This window comes from Rhinolophus hipposideros, assembly GCF_964194185.1.
Source record: "Rhinolophus hipposideros genome assembly, chromosome: 25".
Classification (NCBI taxonomy): domain Eukaryota; kingdom Metazoa; phylum Chordata; class Mammalia; order Chiroptera; family Rhinolophidae; genus Rhinolophus; species Rhinolophus hipposideros.
The window spans coordinates 26,790,656-26,806,169 of NC_138071.1; the positions used below are offsets into that span (position 1 = coordinate 26,790,656).

The 15,514-nt window shown below is 53.7% G+C and overlaps 1 protein-coding gene across 7 annotated transcripts in view; it reads right to left on the reverse strand.

Annotated features, from left to right (window-relative positions):
- Positions 1-11,419: 11,419 nt before the first annotated feature.
- The window catches only part of KCNH2 (potassium voltage-gated channel subfamily H member 2), a 31,412-nt gene continuing 27,317 nt past the window's right edge, over positions 11,420-15,514 (reverse strand). For 3 of the 7 annotated variants that reach the window (XM_081038366.1, XM_081038364.1, XM_081038367.1), the window contains 6 exons: positions 15,295-15,488; positions 14,914-15,013; positions 14,025-14,297; positions 13,763-13,949; positions 13,253-13,430; positions 11,420-11,973 (listed from right to left, as the gene is read on the reverse strand). In XM_081038366.1, coding sequence (XP_080894492.1) covers positions 11,824-11,973; positions 13,253-13,430; positions 13,763-13,949; positions 14,025-14,297; positions 14,914-15,013; positions 15,295-15,488 — 1,082 coding nt within the window. In that variant the 3' untranslated portion in view covers positions 11,420-11,823. The remainder of the gene's footprint in view (positions 11,974-13,252; positions 13,431-13,762; positions 13,950-14,024; positions 14,298-14,913; positions 15,014-15,294; positions 15,489-15,514) is intronic. The other 4 variants (XR_013992582.1, XR_013992583.1, XM_081038365.1 and 1 more) reach the window with 2 other exon arrangements.

The following is a 15,514-nucleotide window of genomic DNA, read 5'->3' on the forward strand; positions in this document are numbered from 1 at the left end:
TACAGCATGGTGGCTATAGTCAATAATACTCTTTGGCATATTTGAAAGCTGCTAAAAGAGTAAATCTTAAAAGTTCTTATCACAAGGAAAAAAATTGTGACTATGGTGCTGTTAATGAAACTTATTGTGGCAATTATTCCCAACATATACATATACAGAATCATGACGTTGTACACCTAGACTAATATAATGTTATATGTCAACTACCTCACAAAAAAAAGAATTGAAAAACATAAGTCCAGCTAATAAATAGGAAGGGAAGGTAGAATTAGAACATGACCATTTTGCAACCTCTAATTGAATGAATGGATTTAAGCGATGGTTATTAATGGTGTCTAATACCACAAAAAGAAAGGCAACCAACTATTTATATGTCCCCTGTTGGATTAACGCACCACCAACTGCGGAATAATCCTGCCAGAAAATTAAACCTCAGTCTGATAAAGGTTCCGGATTTAATTATCAACTTATGAGAAATATAGGTGACAGAGAAAAAGGCAGGGTGAGTGACATGCTCAGGACTCCCCCGGTTTGAGAATGGGATGAACTGGGTTGGTTTCTCAACCAGGTGTGAGAGAAGCTGCTATCACAGGATGAAATCAGCAAAATCCAGTTGTACAAAACTCTAAAAGATAAACAATGTGGTTGCTTCAATCAAAACCAAAAAAGCAAGAAAGAAACATGGAAGAGGACTTTATAGACCAAAATGTATATAAGGATTCTACCTGCCAATCGCAATGTATGCACTTCATTTGGTTTCTGATTCAAATAAAGAAATTGGTTTTTATAAATGTGTGAAGCAAACGAAGAAATTTGACCACTAACTGGAGATGTCATGATATCAAGGGATTATTATATGGTAGGTGTGGTAATATTCTTGTCATTATTTTTTTTAAGAGTCCTCATCTTTTAGAAATACCTTGATATTTACAGATCAAATTATATGGTCTCTGGGATTTGCATCAAAATAATCTGATGTCTGGGAGTGAATAGTATAGATTGGACATGACTTGATCACTGTTAGTTAGATGATAAATACATATACTATTCTTAGTGCTTTTGTAGATGTTTACAATTTTCCATAATAAAAATAAATTTTAATTCAAAAAAGTATACTAGGAGTGAAGCTCATCTGGAAAGTTGAGCACTTTCCTCCAGGAGCCAATTATTTGTCTGTTGGGCCTCAGACCCACACTCACCTTTCCATACCTGCCTTTGTGTTGTGAGGGCTAGAAGTCTAAAAACTACATATCTCAGACTTCTTACCAACTGGCTTCTGGTTAAGTTTCATCAGTGAGAATGGATGACAAGAGATTAGAAGAGAGGAAAAAGAGATGTCGCCTGGCTCCTAAGCATCTCTCTCTGCTCTGCCTCGTCCATTTTGCAGGTGTGTCCTGGAAACACCCCCTCCCTCCATTCGCCAAAGCACAGCAGTGTGTGTAACGGACTTCTACGAAAGGCTTGTGCAGCAACAGAGTAATTTTATCACAGGTAGGAAATATCACAATGCTGGAGGTCACATATCAGTCTTCCTAAAAATGCATTGTTCGTTTCCTGCCAAAAAAAAAAACAATTTCTTACTGCCGATGTGTCTTCATAGGCCTTGGATGTCTTCTGGATCCTTCTCCCTCTCACTTGTGGGTCCCACACCCTCTCTCCTGGGATGCCCATAAATTATTTGTTATTCCATCTCTTCCTCTCACTCACTTATCCAGGCCATTCTCTAGGAACCTCATCTTTAATAATTGAAAAGGCCCAGGTATTTTGTTTAGGTATTTCTAAACAAAAGGGGCCCTTCCCTTCCTAATAGGAATATTCTGCCTTTCTCCTAGGATGTTCAACTCAGACCACAATCAGCTTTTTAAAATATTTTTTTTCTGCTACATGTAGAAGACATAAAAGCTCTCTCCACTTTCAGTGAGTAAACATCACAGCAGGGAGTCAAATTAGGTATAACAGTGACTCGCCACACGATGGGGAGAAGAAGGCTGTGAAGTCCCTCTTCCTGATAAATTATGAGGAGTGGAGCTAGAGCAGGATTTCTCAGCATTGGCACTACTAGCATTTTAGGCTGACCAACTCTTTGTCACGGGGGTGGGGGCTGCCCTGTGCCTTGTGGGATGTTTAGCAGCACCCCTGGTCTCTACCTACTAGATGCCACCTATCCCCCACTCCTAGTTGTACAACCAAAAATGTATGCAAACTTTGTCAAATATGTCAGGCGGGGAGGGCAGGGGAGGGTTGTCGAGAACCATGGGTTAGAGAAAGACACGCCTGGCCATGTGTAGGGCGAGACAAGACAAGCTCGCTCTGTGCCTTCTGACCTCAGGCTCTTCTCACAGCCCACGTGACTTGATCCAGTGACCAGGACCAGCTGGCAGGGAGAGGTGGGTAGTGAAAGGGTCCAAGAGGCAGTAGAACTAGGGTGAGATGCAGGTATCTAAGTAGATGCTGAAACAGGTCCCACCGGTCCCCTCCCCTCAGAGACAGGGACACCTCTGGGAAGAGTAGGTGGGAGGGGGCAAATGGCTCAGCTCAATCCTACCCCAATCCAGTAAAAGACTCCCAAACACATGCTCTCCGGGCAGATCTAGTGCCTCATCTTCCCGCTCAAACAACACACTGGGATTCACAAGGGTATGTTCCAAGGGTGGGGAGGGTCATGAGTTGGGCATCGGTGGCACGGAGAGGCCAGAGACCTGTGTTCTAGACCTGGCCGTGCCTTCCACTAATTATCTGTACGACCTTGGGCCAGCTGCATGCCCTCTCCGGGTCTCAGCTGCCTTGTTTCATAATGAATGGATGCAGCCAGGGGCTCTCCTGAGTCAGCTCTGACCTTCTGCCCCCAATAGCCTGTTTCCATACCCACCCTGGCTCCTTCTCATCACCTGTTGAGTTTTTACAACAGCTCACTTTTCCAAAGCTGATATTTTCAATCAGCTAGCCACCGTTCATGAAGCCCAGCCCTATGCCAGCCTCAGTGACAAATGACAATGACAAAAATGGGCAAAGTGAAAATACCAGTGGCTATCTATTTCCTACACTCAGAGACAAAGGATTCAGGAGTTGGTAAGCGCCTGGCATGGGTTCCTTTGGTGAGAGACATTCTCTGGCGGCCCCTCACTTCATTTCAACTCCAGTCTCAGCCCTGTCTTCAAGCAATTTATAGTTGTGTGAAGAAGTCAAGACTAGCACGCATTTCTATTTTATCTTGCCAAAGGTGAAAAATGCCACCTTCTCCACAACAGCAATCAGTAAAATGTATCCCCATAATAACCTGGTTTATACCAGGTCTGTTTCATAATTTATGATCCTTAACGTGAGCTTCTAAATTCTACTTTAAAGCACAAAGAGAACAAATCCGTCATTTATACTTCATTCCCATCACTCTTTCTTCTCCCTCTGGCCAAGGAGCACGAGGCTGCCTGGTCCACATAAGGGTGAGCCAGCTGATCTAACCAGACCATCCTGCAGTGGTTGGTCTATTCTGCTATGAACTGAATATCTGTGTCCACCCCAAAATTTATATGTTGAGACCTGTTGACCGAGGTGATGATTAGAAGATGTCCACTTTGGGGTGATTGGGCCATGAGGCTAGAGCCCTCATGAATGGCATTATTGCCCTTATTAAAGACACCCCAGAGAGTTATCATGCCCCTTCAGCCATGGGTGAACAGCTGTCAATGAACCAAAAAGTGGGTCCTCACCACACACAGAATCTGCCAGCACTTTGATCTTGGACTTCTCAGCCTCCAGAACTGTGAGAAACAAATGTCTGTTGTTTACATAAGTCACCCAATCTGTGGTATTTTTGTTAGAGCAGCTCCAATGGATGGAGACTCACCTGGGTACCTCACAGTCCCATGGGCTGCACTCTGAACTCCTGTGGTCCCCTCCATCTCATTCCAGGGGCTCTCAGAGCCACACCGCTCAGAGCCACACCACTACCTGACTTTCTAGCAACCCTGCCCGACTCACAACTCTGCAGGTTGCTGTCATACACCATTGTATGACTTACTGAATTGTGTTCAGACTGGCCCTGAGGAGCCAGGGGCCAAATGAGACCCTGCCAGGCTCAGATTCCAATTTGTGCATTCCTCCGCTATGTGGGACAATTTGGGGCCTGAAAGGTTTCCAAAAATGAAAACAACTTTATAACGTGTTATTGGTGTGGCTCCTGAAGCCCCCTTTTCAAGCCCTCCTTTAGAGCAAAGAGAATAGAGTGTCAGTCCAGGAAACCTCTGCCCCTGCTGGCTCTGCTGGAAGACATGGAAGCTCAGCCCTTTCAAGAGTCATCTGGGCTCACCACCTGAGTGTGGGAGGGCGGGCCACAGGTGAGATCAGAATCTCAGGTAACCAGACAGCTCATAGGTAGCTCTGAAAGTTTACCTAGGTCCCAAGCTGTAATTCACGCAGACCTGTAGCCCCGCATGGGGCAGCTTCCAGCTTTTTTGTGGGAAGAACGGATCTCAAGGACTAGAACTAGAAACATCACAGTTAGGGATCACAGTTGGGGGGAGCTCCAGCTATTGAAGAAAGAGTGCACATTCCCCCAAATTACAAGCTGTACTTGACTGATACAGAGCTGAAGAAGGGGCAAGGCACTGACGCAGCTCCCCGTGAGTCAGGAAGGATCCTGCATCCAGGGAGAAACTCAGGAATTGAGAAAACAGGCTAAACTGGAGGTGGGCTGAATGAAGGGGACAGCGGCTGGATCCCAGCCCTTTCCTGCCACACTCTAGACAGCGAGCCTGCCACCCCTCCATGGAAACCCCACAGGGAATCCGCTCCATGCAGTAGGGCTGAACGGATGTGCCTATGTCCAGGCAGGAAGATGGGGAGGTGACATGTCCTACTGAGGAGATCATGTCTGTCCCCATTCAAGAGACGGTCCCCTCAAGGGTGAGGAGGTGGCAGAGAGACGAGTGCTTATCCTGGTGGCATCCGTCACTTCCAACTTGCCAAGCATTTACTCAAACAGGCTGCCTCTTGACCAACGTCACTTGCAGCTTTTCTGCATTTTATTCTTTTCCAAACCACAAATTTGACAGTTACCCAGAACATTCAATGGTGGCCAGGCAAAAAATTAGTGGGAAACAACACAGTGTCTGACCTCAAAGCAGCTCTTTGCCCCAGCCCCTCCCCAGCGCCACGTCTGATGTGAGTGGGGTCTCTAACAAGCTGTGGCACTGGCAGTCCCTTCTAGACCCTGCTCCTTCAGCGAAGGCCTGAGGTCACAGGAAGGTGGCCTGGGCTGGAGCTGCAGCCTGTGCCTCTGCAGGAGGGAAGCTAATGGCTCATGAACGGATTTTCTAAGACCTGGGCTGAATAGCTCTGCCCCCAATCAAGCACCCCCCACCCCCGTGCCCTTCAGGACTGCCTGTGTAGAGGGACAGGGACAGGAGCCACTGGACTGAGCCAAGCCATCCTCAGCTCTGCACCATGCCCCCATCTCCTGGGAGGTGCCTTGCCTCCTGTTCCGTTTCCTCTGCGTCTCTCTGTCCTCCTCTCTCACTCCCCATCTCTGTGACCAGATGTCTTGTTGTAAATCACTAGTTATTATTGTGGGAAACTAATTGAAAGAGAGAGGGAGAGAAGAGGAGAGGGAGAGGGAGAGGGAGAGGGAGAAGGAGAGGGAGTGGGAGAGGGAAACGGAGAGGAGAGGAAAGGAGAGGAAAGGAGAGGAAAAGGAAGGGAAGGAGGCAAGGAAAGAGAGAGAAGGAGGAGGAGAAGAAGGAGAAGCAGAACTGGAGGAGGGAAGGATGGAGGGAAAAAGGGAGAGAGGGAGGGAGGGAGGGAATGAAGGAAGGAAATTTCGCCTCAGCCACTTCTCTCTTCTAGGGACGTGGTTAATTCGCTTCTGGGTCCATCACATGCATGCCTGATAGTGTCCCCATAGAGAGGAAGCACTTCTTAGAAGGAGACTGGTAGAGCCCTGGAAAGGTCAGCTGAGAGCAGCCTGAAGAAACTTGAATGGAGTGCCCCATCCTGCAAGGGGGAATCTGAGTGTCTGGAGGCAGGCCAGAAAATTGGGGGAAAACAAGACAGAGAAGGGTCTTTAGAAAGATGGGAACCAACTAAGAAAGTCTTGGAAGGAGAACGAAGGAGGTCCGCCATTGAGAAAGGCAGTGACAAGGAAATGGCCAAGCATTAAGGACTAGAATGTCTGAGATACTCTTTTTTCTTTTTTAAGATTTTATTGGGGAAGGGGAACAGGACTTTATTGGAGAACAGTGTGTACTTCCAGGACTTTTGTTTTCCAAGTCAAGTTGTTGTCCTTTCAATCTTAGTTGTGGAGGGTGCCGTTCAGCTTCAAGTTGTTGTTCTTTCAGTCTTCGTTGTGGAGGGTGCTGCTCAGCTCCAGGTCCAGTTGCCGTTGCTAGTTGCAGGGGGCACAGCCCACCATTTCTTGCAGGAGTCGAACCACCAACCTTGTGGTTGAGAGGATGCGCTCCAACCAAGTTATCCGGGAGCTCAGCGGCAGCTCAGCTCAAGGTGCCGTGTTCAATCTTAGTTGCAGGGGGCAGAGCCCACCATCCCTTGCGGGACTCAAGGAATTGAACTGGCAACCTTGTGGTTGAGAGCCCGCTGGCCCATGTGGGAATCGAACTCCGTCAGCCTTTGGAGTTAGGAGCGTGGAGCTCTAACCGCCTGAGCCACAGGGGCGGCCCCTGAGATACTCTTCTAAGCTGTTTCCTAAGCTGTGCTGTGAGATAACTTTCCCAGTACACGTATTGCCCCCCATGCAATCTTCATTAATCCTCTGCTATAGGCAACAGCCTTTGGTTAGAGGGAGGTGGGGAGTGTCCAGCTTGAGTCAGAGTGGCATGGAAGAAAGATGGAAGCAGGCACAGGAGCCACAGCAAGCTTAGGGGACAGGAGCCTACAAAGATGCGAGTCACAGGGGGATTGACCCACATCAGAAGCCTCGTTCCTCGGCACCCCAAGACGGGGAAGCACTGGGCATACCCTCGTCTCCAAGGGATGGGGCTCCAGCCGATTCCTGATGGAAGCCCCCACCCAGGGCTGGAGGATGAGGCTGGCTGAGTCACGTCTCTAATCATCGTTTAACCCAATCTTCATTCCCCCAATCTTCTTTCACCAGCCCCCAGAATAACTCTTCTTCATGGCCACTCAGAGCCCCACACAAAGCCACACTTGGCTGCAGGACAGTCACAATTCTGGGGCGCCTAGGGCAGTTTGATGTTAAATAAAGACTTGGTTGTTTTCCTATCTGCTAAGAGTTTTGTTCTGCGTAAGCCACTCAAGACCATGAGAACAGCCTCATTTGACCTTCCTGGTGTCCGTTATCTTCAAGGTCCCTCTGCTGTCTCCTGCTCTCACCACCTGGTGGAGCAGAAAGAGAAAGCAGGGCGGTTCCACACAGCTCCCTCACTGTGCGAGCCCTCTCCAGACTGTTTCCCTAATGACTGATTTTCTTGCCAGTTAGCATCTAAGTCTTTTGCAGCCAGACCTTATGCTATTGCTAATTTTAAAATAATGGTAAGGCAGTCATGCTAAATTCTTCTGCTCTGGTTTCTTAGAGATAGCTCTTGCAGACTTCCAACTCACTTATGAGGTGTGATTATAAAATAATGAAGCTTATTATTTAAACAAACGTTTCAGAAGACATTTGGGTGGGGGGGGACAGACAAAGTTAACCTCCACCAAAATAAAAAATAAAAAAGCTTGGACTGTACTTGGACTTCCAGAAAAGAAAGTGTCAAGAATCACTTTACTATTGCAATAAGATAATCGAGATAAATTGAGTGTTTGTAAGGTTTAATATCATGCACCGATGCAGCTTTAAGAAAACGTAACTATTCACTCTTTTACTAAATCCTCATTCATTTGCACACCAGCCACCCTTTTATGATACACAATTATCTAACAATGTCTCAAAATAGACACCGTGGAAGGCCCAATTCATTTCAACATTTCCGAGCACTTGAGATAGACTGTGTGTGTCCTTCTCATGGTCCCTATATGGCCAGACCACCAGAATCCTGCCAGGAAAATGCTTCTTCCTGTGTGAGCAGTGTCAGGTCGCACCTGAGCTGCCAGGCCAAGCCCCTTTCAGTTCCCATAGGACTGTCCACCACCTGGGGGGGAAGGTGGGTCCCACACACCTGAAGGTAGAACAGCAAAGCCCTGGGAGGAACTTCCCTCAGCCTAGGCTGTCAAAGGACAAATAAGCAGCCACACAGGGGGCAGCCAGGAACTGGAGACTGGGAGGAGACATGCTTACATCTCCGGGCTCCACAACAGATGTCTCGGGCAGATGCAAAGATGGTCACTGCTCAGGCCGTCCCCTTTCAGAGGACAGAGGAGGGGATGGGCGGGGGGGCTCTAGCAAAGGTCTGAGCTGAGTGCTACAGGACGTGTAGGTCAACTGAGAAGCCGGGAGAAGTCCTCCTGCAGGAGGTGACATCTAAGCTAGGACTTGAAGAATGGAAGGGTTTCTCTGGACCAGGAAGGACCAAGTCTGCTTTATGAGAACAGGGAAGTCGGAACCAGGTGGATGTAAACAGCTGGGGTCCTGTGGTGTTACCCCTGGAATATCAGACCCCATGCCTGCCTATCAGCAGATAAGATTTGGGGAGTGCCAGAAGCCCAGATACCCCTCCTCAGCCCTCACACCCTAAGCCTGGCTGCACAGAAAGACACAGCCCTCCCAAGTCACGCATGCAGGCCCCTTTGGTGTGAAGGATTTTGTTGCTAATCTCTACCAGAATCCAGAGGTGTTCATTTAGTAAGTTGCTGAGTGCCTGCTCTGGGGGAGCTGCTGTACTAGGTACTGCGGGTACAGAGACAGGGACACAGAGGCGATGAGCCCCCTAGATCCAGCAGCCTAGGGTACTGAGCGAGAGATGGGGAGAGCAGAGGGTGGGGCGGTCACACAGCGGGACTCCCGGCCTTTCCTAGAAGAGTCCCCTGAGGACCAGTAGGAATTCACCAAGCTAAGGATGCTCCAGGCAAAGGAGCAGAAGGTACAAGTCTGCAGGAGAAAGAAGGTTCTAGAAATCCCAGACACACACAAAGGTCTCCTAGTCACTGTCCCTAGAGCAAGGGAGGCCGTGTGCCAGAGGGTTAAGCCAACAGGCAGGGGCTCAGACTGCCCAGTTCACTCCAGCTCTACGCTCAGGAGTTATGGGCCTCAGGGGCAGCCCCCAGCTTTGGTTTCAGGCAGTGGGAATAACACTGGCCACAAAGGATGTGCTCAGTATCAATTCCTCCTATTTGTCAATGAAATGTGAGAGCTGCCATTGTAGCCGAGCAGGGGCAGGAGTCCAGGTAAGGACAGGTGCGGAGGCAAGTTTGCACCTGGACCTTGGGCAGTGGCTGAGTCACAAGGCAGGGACGCAGCTCTAGGGACTCACTCGGCTTCTGGACCCGTGGTGCAAAGGTGGAGGTGAGGGAGGCAACCTGGTCCTGCCCCTTCAGCTCCAGCCTCCCACCCCTGACCGTGCTCCAGCTCGAGGCTATGCTACCTGCCTCCTGGGCGCTGACAACCTCGTGGAGCTCTTTCCTCACCTGCCACAACCCCTCCAGCTCCCGCCCCACCCCTGCGGCCCTCTTGGTTTGGGAGAACCCTCAGCTCTGGCCAGCAGCCCCCCCATAGTTGGGTACCCACTCCTGCAGGAGAGGAGAAGCCTGCACCACCGCCCTTGCCCCGCCCCACCCCACCACCAAGTCCTTGGAGCTCCAGGAGCCCAGGTCACAGGAAAGCAGGCAGCAGGCCTGGTGCAGGCATGAGGACAAACACAAAGGGAAACATGGTAGCCAGGTGCCCCAGGACAAGGGGAGATGGCCTCCTTCTCCCACCAGCCACGTGAGGCCTTCCCCAGCCCTGCCTGTCCAGCCCAAGGGTCTCTGTCCCAGGGAGGAGGGCAGTGCTTACATTCATTCACTCATTCATTCATTCACTCGGGGAGCACTGGGCACATTCAGTGCCAGGCACTGCTCTAGGCCTCGCAGAATCACACAGTCCTACCCTCGCAGAGCTGATAGTCGTATCTTATTGCCTCCAGGCCCCTTAGTCTAACCAGGCACCTGTCCTGGGATAGAGTGGCTCCAGAGGGGTCCCACCTTCTCTTCTCTCTTTCTGAGGGCCAGGAAACACCTGCCACTGAGGCACCCCTCCTCCCAGGCTCACGAACTCCTATCAGGCACAGCTGCCCTTTCTGCCTGGCCCGCCTCTCTGTCGTCCCTCTCATCTCTGACCCCAGGGGTTCATCCTTCTCCTGGCTCTATGCTCCATGCTCATCTTCCAGGCCCTGTCCCCACACTCCCTCGCAGGCTTCTCCCTGGTCTCACCCTCTGGGAGGGGAGCCAGGGCCCTAATGCAGAACCCCCTGGACAGGGGAGCTTCTTTCCCTCTCTCCCACTCGCCCTAGGCAAAGTGAGACCTCTCCAGGCTGCTGAGACCCCATCTCTCCTCCCCACACCCGTCCCCTCCCAGGCCCGGGCACTGAGCATGGCCGCATTTGACTAAAGCGAGGTTAACAAACTCACCTCAGGTGGACAGTGAATGTGGGATTAAAGAGATCGCCAGAGGCCTCTGGCAGCACCCTTGCCCACCAGCAGAGTGGCCACCGCCTGTCTGCTCCTCCCGCTGCCCTGCTGCGACCACTGAACGGCGCTCGTGGGGAAGTCAGCATATCCTAGCAAGACTAGCAGCCCACACACGTGCACCACCCTTCCCTGGACCCGAGACATTTTTTTCTGACTTGTTTCCCCAATAATGGGAATGAACCACCTGAAACTTCCCCCCTCTTTAGGCACCTCCTCTGTGATCAAGGAGCCCAGGTAATCAAGTGACCAAGGTGGGGCCCATCTGCAGGCCGACACCAGGGAAGCTCTCTGGTCAGGGCCAGGAAAACCAGTATGCCGAGGGCCCAATGATACAGGGTCCATGCGAGTCTGTGGTAAGGTCAAAACAAGGCCAAGGCGAGGGTTTGGGGGTAGGGGCCAGGACTTAGGCCAAGCACAGCCCCAGGTTAGGGTCAGCGTGGGCTGAGTTAAGGACCAGTGTAAGGGGACAAGAGCTTGGCTGCATTGGTGGTCAGGGTGGGGCCATCTTTGGGGGCCAGTATGGCAGCCAGCAAAGCAACATGACCTGGAGGGGCTAGACTCAGGGCAGCATCCCATTCCGACTGCCTCTACATTCAAAATAGTCCAGATGGTTCTTTGCTATCCTGAATCCAGGGCCCCCTGGAGACAGGAAGCCTTGGAGGTGACCTGTGTCAGCCCGCAAGGAGCACCGTCCACCACGCACACACACCGCACACTCAGACATCGGGGCAGCCCCTGCAGGCCCTGCACATGGATGAACGCAGAGAGGCCAGTGCACGAGTACACGGGTGAATGTAACACAGGACACAGCGCGCTGATGCCACACCCTCCCACACCACTGGAGTCTCCTCAGGATAATTATTTATTATTAATAGTCATCAGCATCTCATTAATTATTCATATGATCCTTAATTATTATCTTTAACAATAAGAGCAGTAAATAGCAGAAAAGTCCTTGAGGTGCCGAAGGCCCAGGGCCGGGTGCCTCCGGGCAGTTAGACCAGCTACTGCCCCCAGGACAGTGGGGGGACCACAGACCCCCAGCCACTGCCCGGCCCTGCCCTTGTCCCTCCCACTGGGGCCCACGGGACTGCAGGAGGAGATGGTCCCAAGGGCTGGGGAGGGGCTGTGCCTTTGAGTTCCTCTCCGCTTCTGGGCCAGGGCCTCCCGGGCAGGGCCTCTGAGGGGAGGGGCCCAGGCAGTGCGCTGAACCCTGGGTAAGCCATGTGTCCACACTGGGCAGCCCCACTAACTCCCTGGGTCTGAGCCGTGTCTGTGCAAGGGCTGGGAGGTGAGGGCGCCCAGCTGGCCTGGCAGGGAGAGGCGTCGAGTGGGGCCATCTTGGGGGAGTTCTGGGGCCCCTGGGGGCAGCTCCTCACACACCATGAACTGGGAAACCTGCAAAGAACAGAGAGTATAAGAAGCAAGGAGCTCGTGGAGGGGGAGGGAGGAGATGGAGGGACAGTCAAGTGGATAGAGAGGAGGGTCACAGGACAGAGAGCGTCAGGAGAATCCAGTGACAGAGGACAGGAGGACAGAAAGGGGCTGGAGGGGACACGTTGAAAAGCCAAGGAAGATAGAGCAGGGCACAGACCAGAAAGGGAGGCACTGAGAATGGAAACAGACATGTACTCTCAGTGGGCAAGAGCGAAATGAGGAAGCTGACAGCTGTGGGAGCTTTCGCCTGACATGGGGAAACCTTGAGGCCATAGCTGCTTCTTTCCCCAGGGAACATGGCAGCTGAATCCAAAGCCAACCCGGAATAAGAGGCCCTGAGTTGGGACAGGAAGAAATAAGGTTCCTTCCTCCACTCCAGAAAGAATTCAGGGACCGAGCAGAGGCAGGCTGGCGGCCAGGCCTAGGAAGGCCAGGGAGTATGCCAGGGCTGGCGGAGGGGGTTTGCGGGTGCTGACGCGTCTGCTGTGAGGTCTGCGGGGGAGGCTGTGAAGGGAGACTGGCACATTTGCTGACGTGGGCCCTGTGTCTGCAAACAGGAGCCGGCAGCATATGGGAGGGGGAGCAGACGCCAGAGGAAGGTGGAGCAGATCCCAGGCTGCCTCTGGTAGCCAGAGGAGCCCCCTTCTTGGGGCCCAGACACAGTTGTCCTGTCAGCAGGCCTCTCAGAAAAGGACAAAGGGTAACAGAGGCCCATCTGCCACAGGTGGGGAAAGATACGGGCCAGAAGTGCTACCCTGGGGCCTCGCCAAAGCCCTCGGGACAACCCTACAAGGTAAGGTGGCCAGCATGAGGGCCACTGGCTGGCAATAGTCAGGCCTGGGGACACCAGTCACACCAGGGACCTGGGACCCTGTCCCAAGAGTGCACTGGCATGCAGCACTCCCCGCCAGGCCATGGACTCCATCAGTCCCCTCCTCAGACACCACACGTGGCCGTGACAGGTGCCATGAGCAGATCTGGCTGTTCAGGTGACACTAGGGGAGCCCACGCCACTCAGCCACCTGGTTCCTTCACCCAGCAGGCGGCTTTGGTTTGGGGGCTACCCTGCCTTGTGCTTTGCCCATAGTTCCTGAGGCAGACCTCCTTCAGGAGTACAGTCTGGGAGGAGGCTAGGACTCACAGCTGAGCAGAAAGGGCAGCAAAGCAGGTTTGGGGTGGAATTGACTCAGAAAAGGCAGGACTGGGTTGCCATGGGCTCGAAGGGAGCTTTGGAACTTACCTGAGAAAACGAGTCCAGGGTGAGGGTGGGGATGGGGCTGACGGGCAGCAGAGGACAGGTGGAAGTGGGGCCGGGCCCTGGGGTGGTCACAGCACTGTAGGCGGGTGGGACCAGTGTCATCTGCCTCTGTAGCAGCTGCAGGATGGTGGCCATGTCTGCACTAAGCCGGGTCTCCAGCCTGGGGCAAGAAGGAGAAGGAGGCCCTGGGTCTTGGCGAAGTGGAGGCACCAGAAACTGACTTTGGGGACCACCCTATGGACGGGCCAGCTGGTCAACCCCAGACCCACTCTTCATCCCAGGTGTGGCAACTGCTAGTGTAGCTCTAAAAGGAAGGAGAGAGTCACGCGGCTGTACACATGGACAGGCCTAGACAGAACGCTCTCCCTTCCCCCTACCATGCTGCCCAGAGCCAGAGATCACACTGCAATATTCCCATACCCCATGATCTACAGACCCCCACACACACACACACGGCTGGGGGCTAGGCTGGACCCCACGGGCCACCCTCACCTGTTAAGCTGCCTCTGGAGGGCATCCAGCCTGCTCTCCACATCGCCCCGGGACCTCCGGCCAGGGCTGGAAAGCGGGATGTTGAGGAGGCTTGGGGTGGGGGCAGGGCAGCGAGGCAGCTCCTGGTACTGGCGGCCCCGACTGTCTCCCCAGAAGCTGAAGATGTTGGACACTCCTGAGAAGGCGCCTGGAGCCAGAGAGCTGGGTTGAGGGAGACCAGGACAGATGCCAGGCCCTGCCCGCCCAGTGGCCCCTGCCCTACCTGACAGTGGGTTACAAGTGTCGCTGCTCTTCTCACAGTCCTCGGTCAAGGGTTCCCCACCCGGTGGCTCTCCGGGGGGCCTGGGGCTGGAGAAGGGCACCAGGCGGAGGGGGCTGGAGCTGCGACCTGGGCCCTCATCATCACTGCTCTCAGGGCTGGAGGGGCCACTGGACAGGCTCTCCCCCCACGGCCCCCCTGGCGGGCCCCGGCTACTCGGCCCTGTCCCCGCCCGGCCCGGCCCCAAGGCGGACACCTCCCCTGGCTGTTCCGGGTCTGTGGGAAACAGAGAACGGGCCTCAGAGAGGGCAGGAGGCACAGAGCCAAGGGAAGGGGACCAGGGCAGGCCTGGGTGACGGCTGTGGCAGGACGCCCTGGTGTGTCCCAGTTATTGCTTGTATCTGTTCCCCACTCTCAAGCAGACTGAAAACTCTGGGGGAACTTTTCCAACTGTCAGGGTCTTTTCCAATGGGCAGCCAGCGGCACTGTGGGGTGGGGCTCTCTGGGAACCCTGAGCCCTCGGCCCCTATCCCTGGTCCCCTAGCCCTCCTTGGTCCTGTCTCTTCTCCCCCCCCGCCCCCCCCCCCCCCCGCCGTCACTTCAAGTCAGTGCTCACCCAGAGGCCAGCCCTGTAAAGACCAAAAAAGGTCAGGCACACCCTGCCCTGAAGGATGGAAGAAGGCTTCCTGGAGGAGGTGACAGTTCATGTGGGCCTGTAAGGACGGGCTGCGTTTGGACAGTTGGGATGAGGAGTGAGGAACACGGAAGGTAGGGTGGGAATGTCTATGGAGCTTGGGTAGAGCAGACACAGCCCGACCCTGTGCGCTCTGCCCTCCTCCGGCCTCCCCTGGACCCCCATCCCCTCCCATCCCCTCCTGTCCTCCCGCCTCACCCTTGTCGGTGCGCCTGCGAAAGGACAACTTGCGCTTGCGCTGCTGGTTGAAGCCACCCTCCAGCTCCGTGCTGCCGGGAGAGCCGGGAATCATGTTGGTCTGGAATCAAGGGAGGCGTCAGGGCCCTTCCAGGCCACCTGCCCTGCCCGTCAGGCCTCAACCCGCTCATTAGCGTAGACACAGTGCGGAGGGGAGCCCCTGCTCTGGGGAAGCGCTCCCACCCAGGTGTGACCTCTGGCCCAGGCCAAGGGGTGAGGCTGGGATTAGCACATCCTGGTCTGACTGTACGCCACCTGACGGGCGGGGACGCAGGCCCGAGAGAAGGCCAGACAGTGAGGTGGCAGCCACCCAGGGCCCGCCGGGGTGGGCAGCCCACTCACGTCTCGCAGGTTGAAGGTGATCTCCAGGCTGGACCAGAAGTGGCCGGAGAACTCGGGGTACATATCCAGCACCTCCAGCAAGTCGTCCCGATGGATCTTGTGCAGGTCGCAGTAAGTGAGGGCCCGCACGTCTCCGTTGGACTTGCCAGGCCTGGCGTACAGGTTCAGAGGCTCTCCGAAAATGTCGTTCTTCCCTGGAGTCCACAAGAGGGGGCTCGGC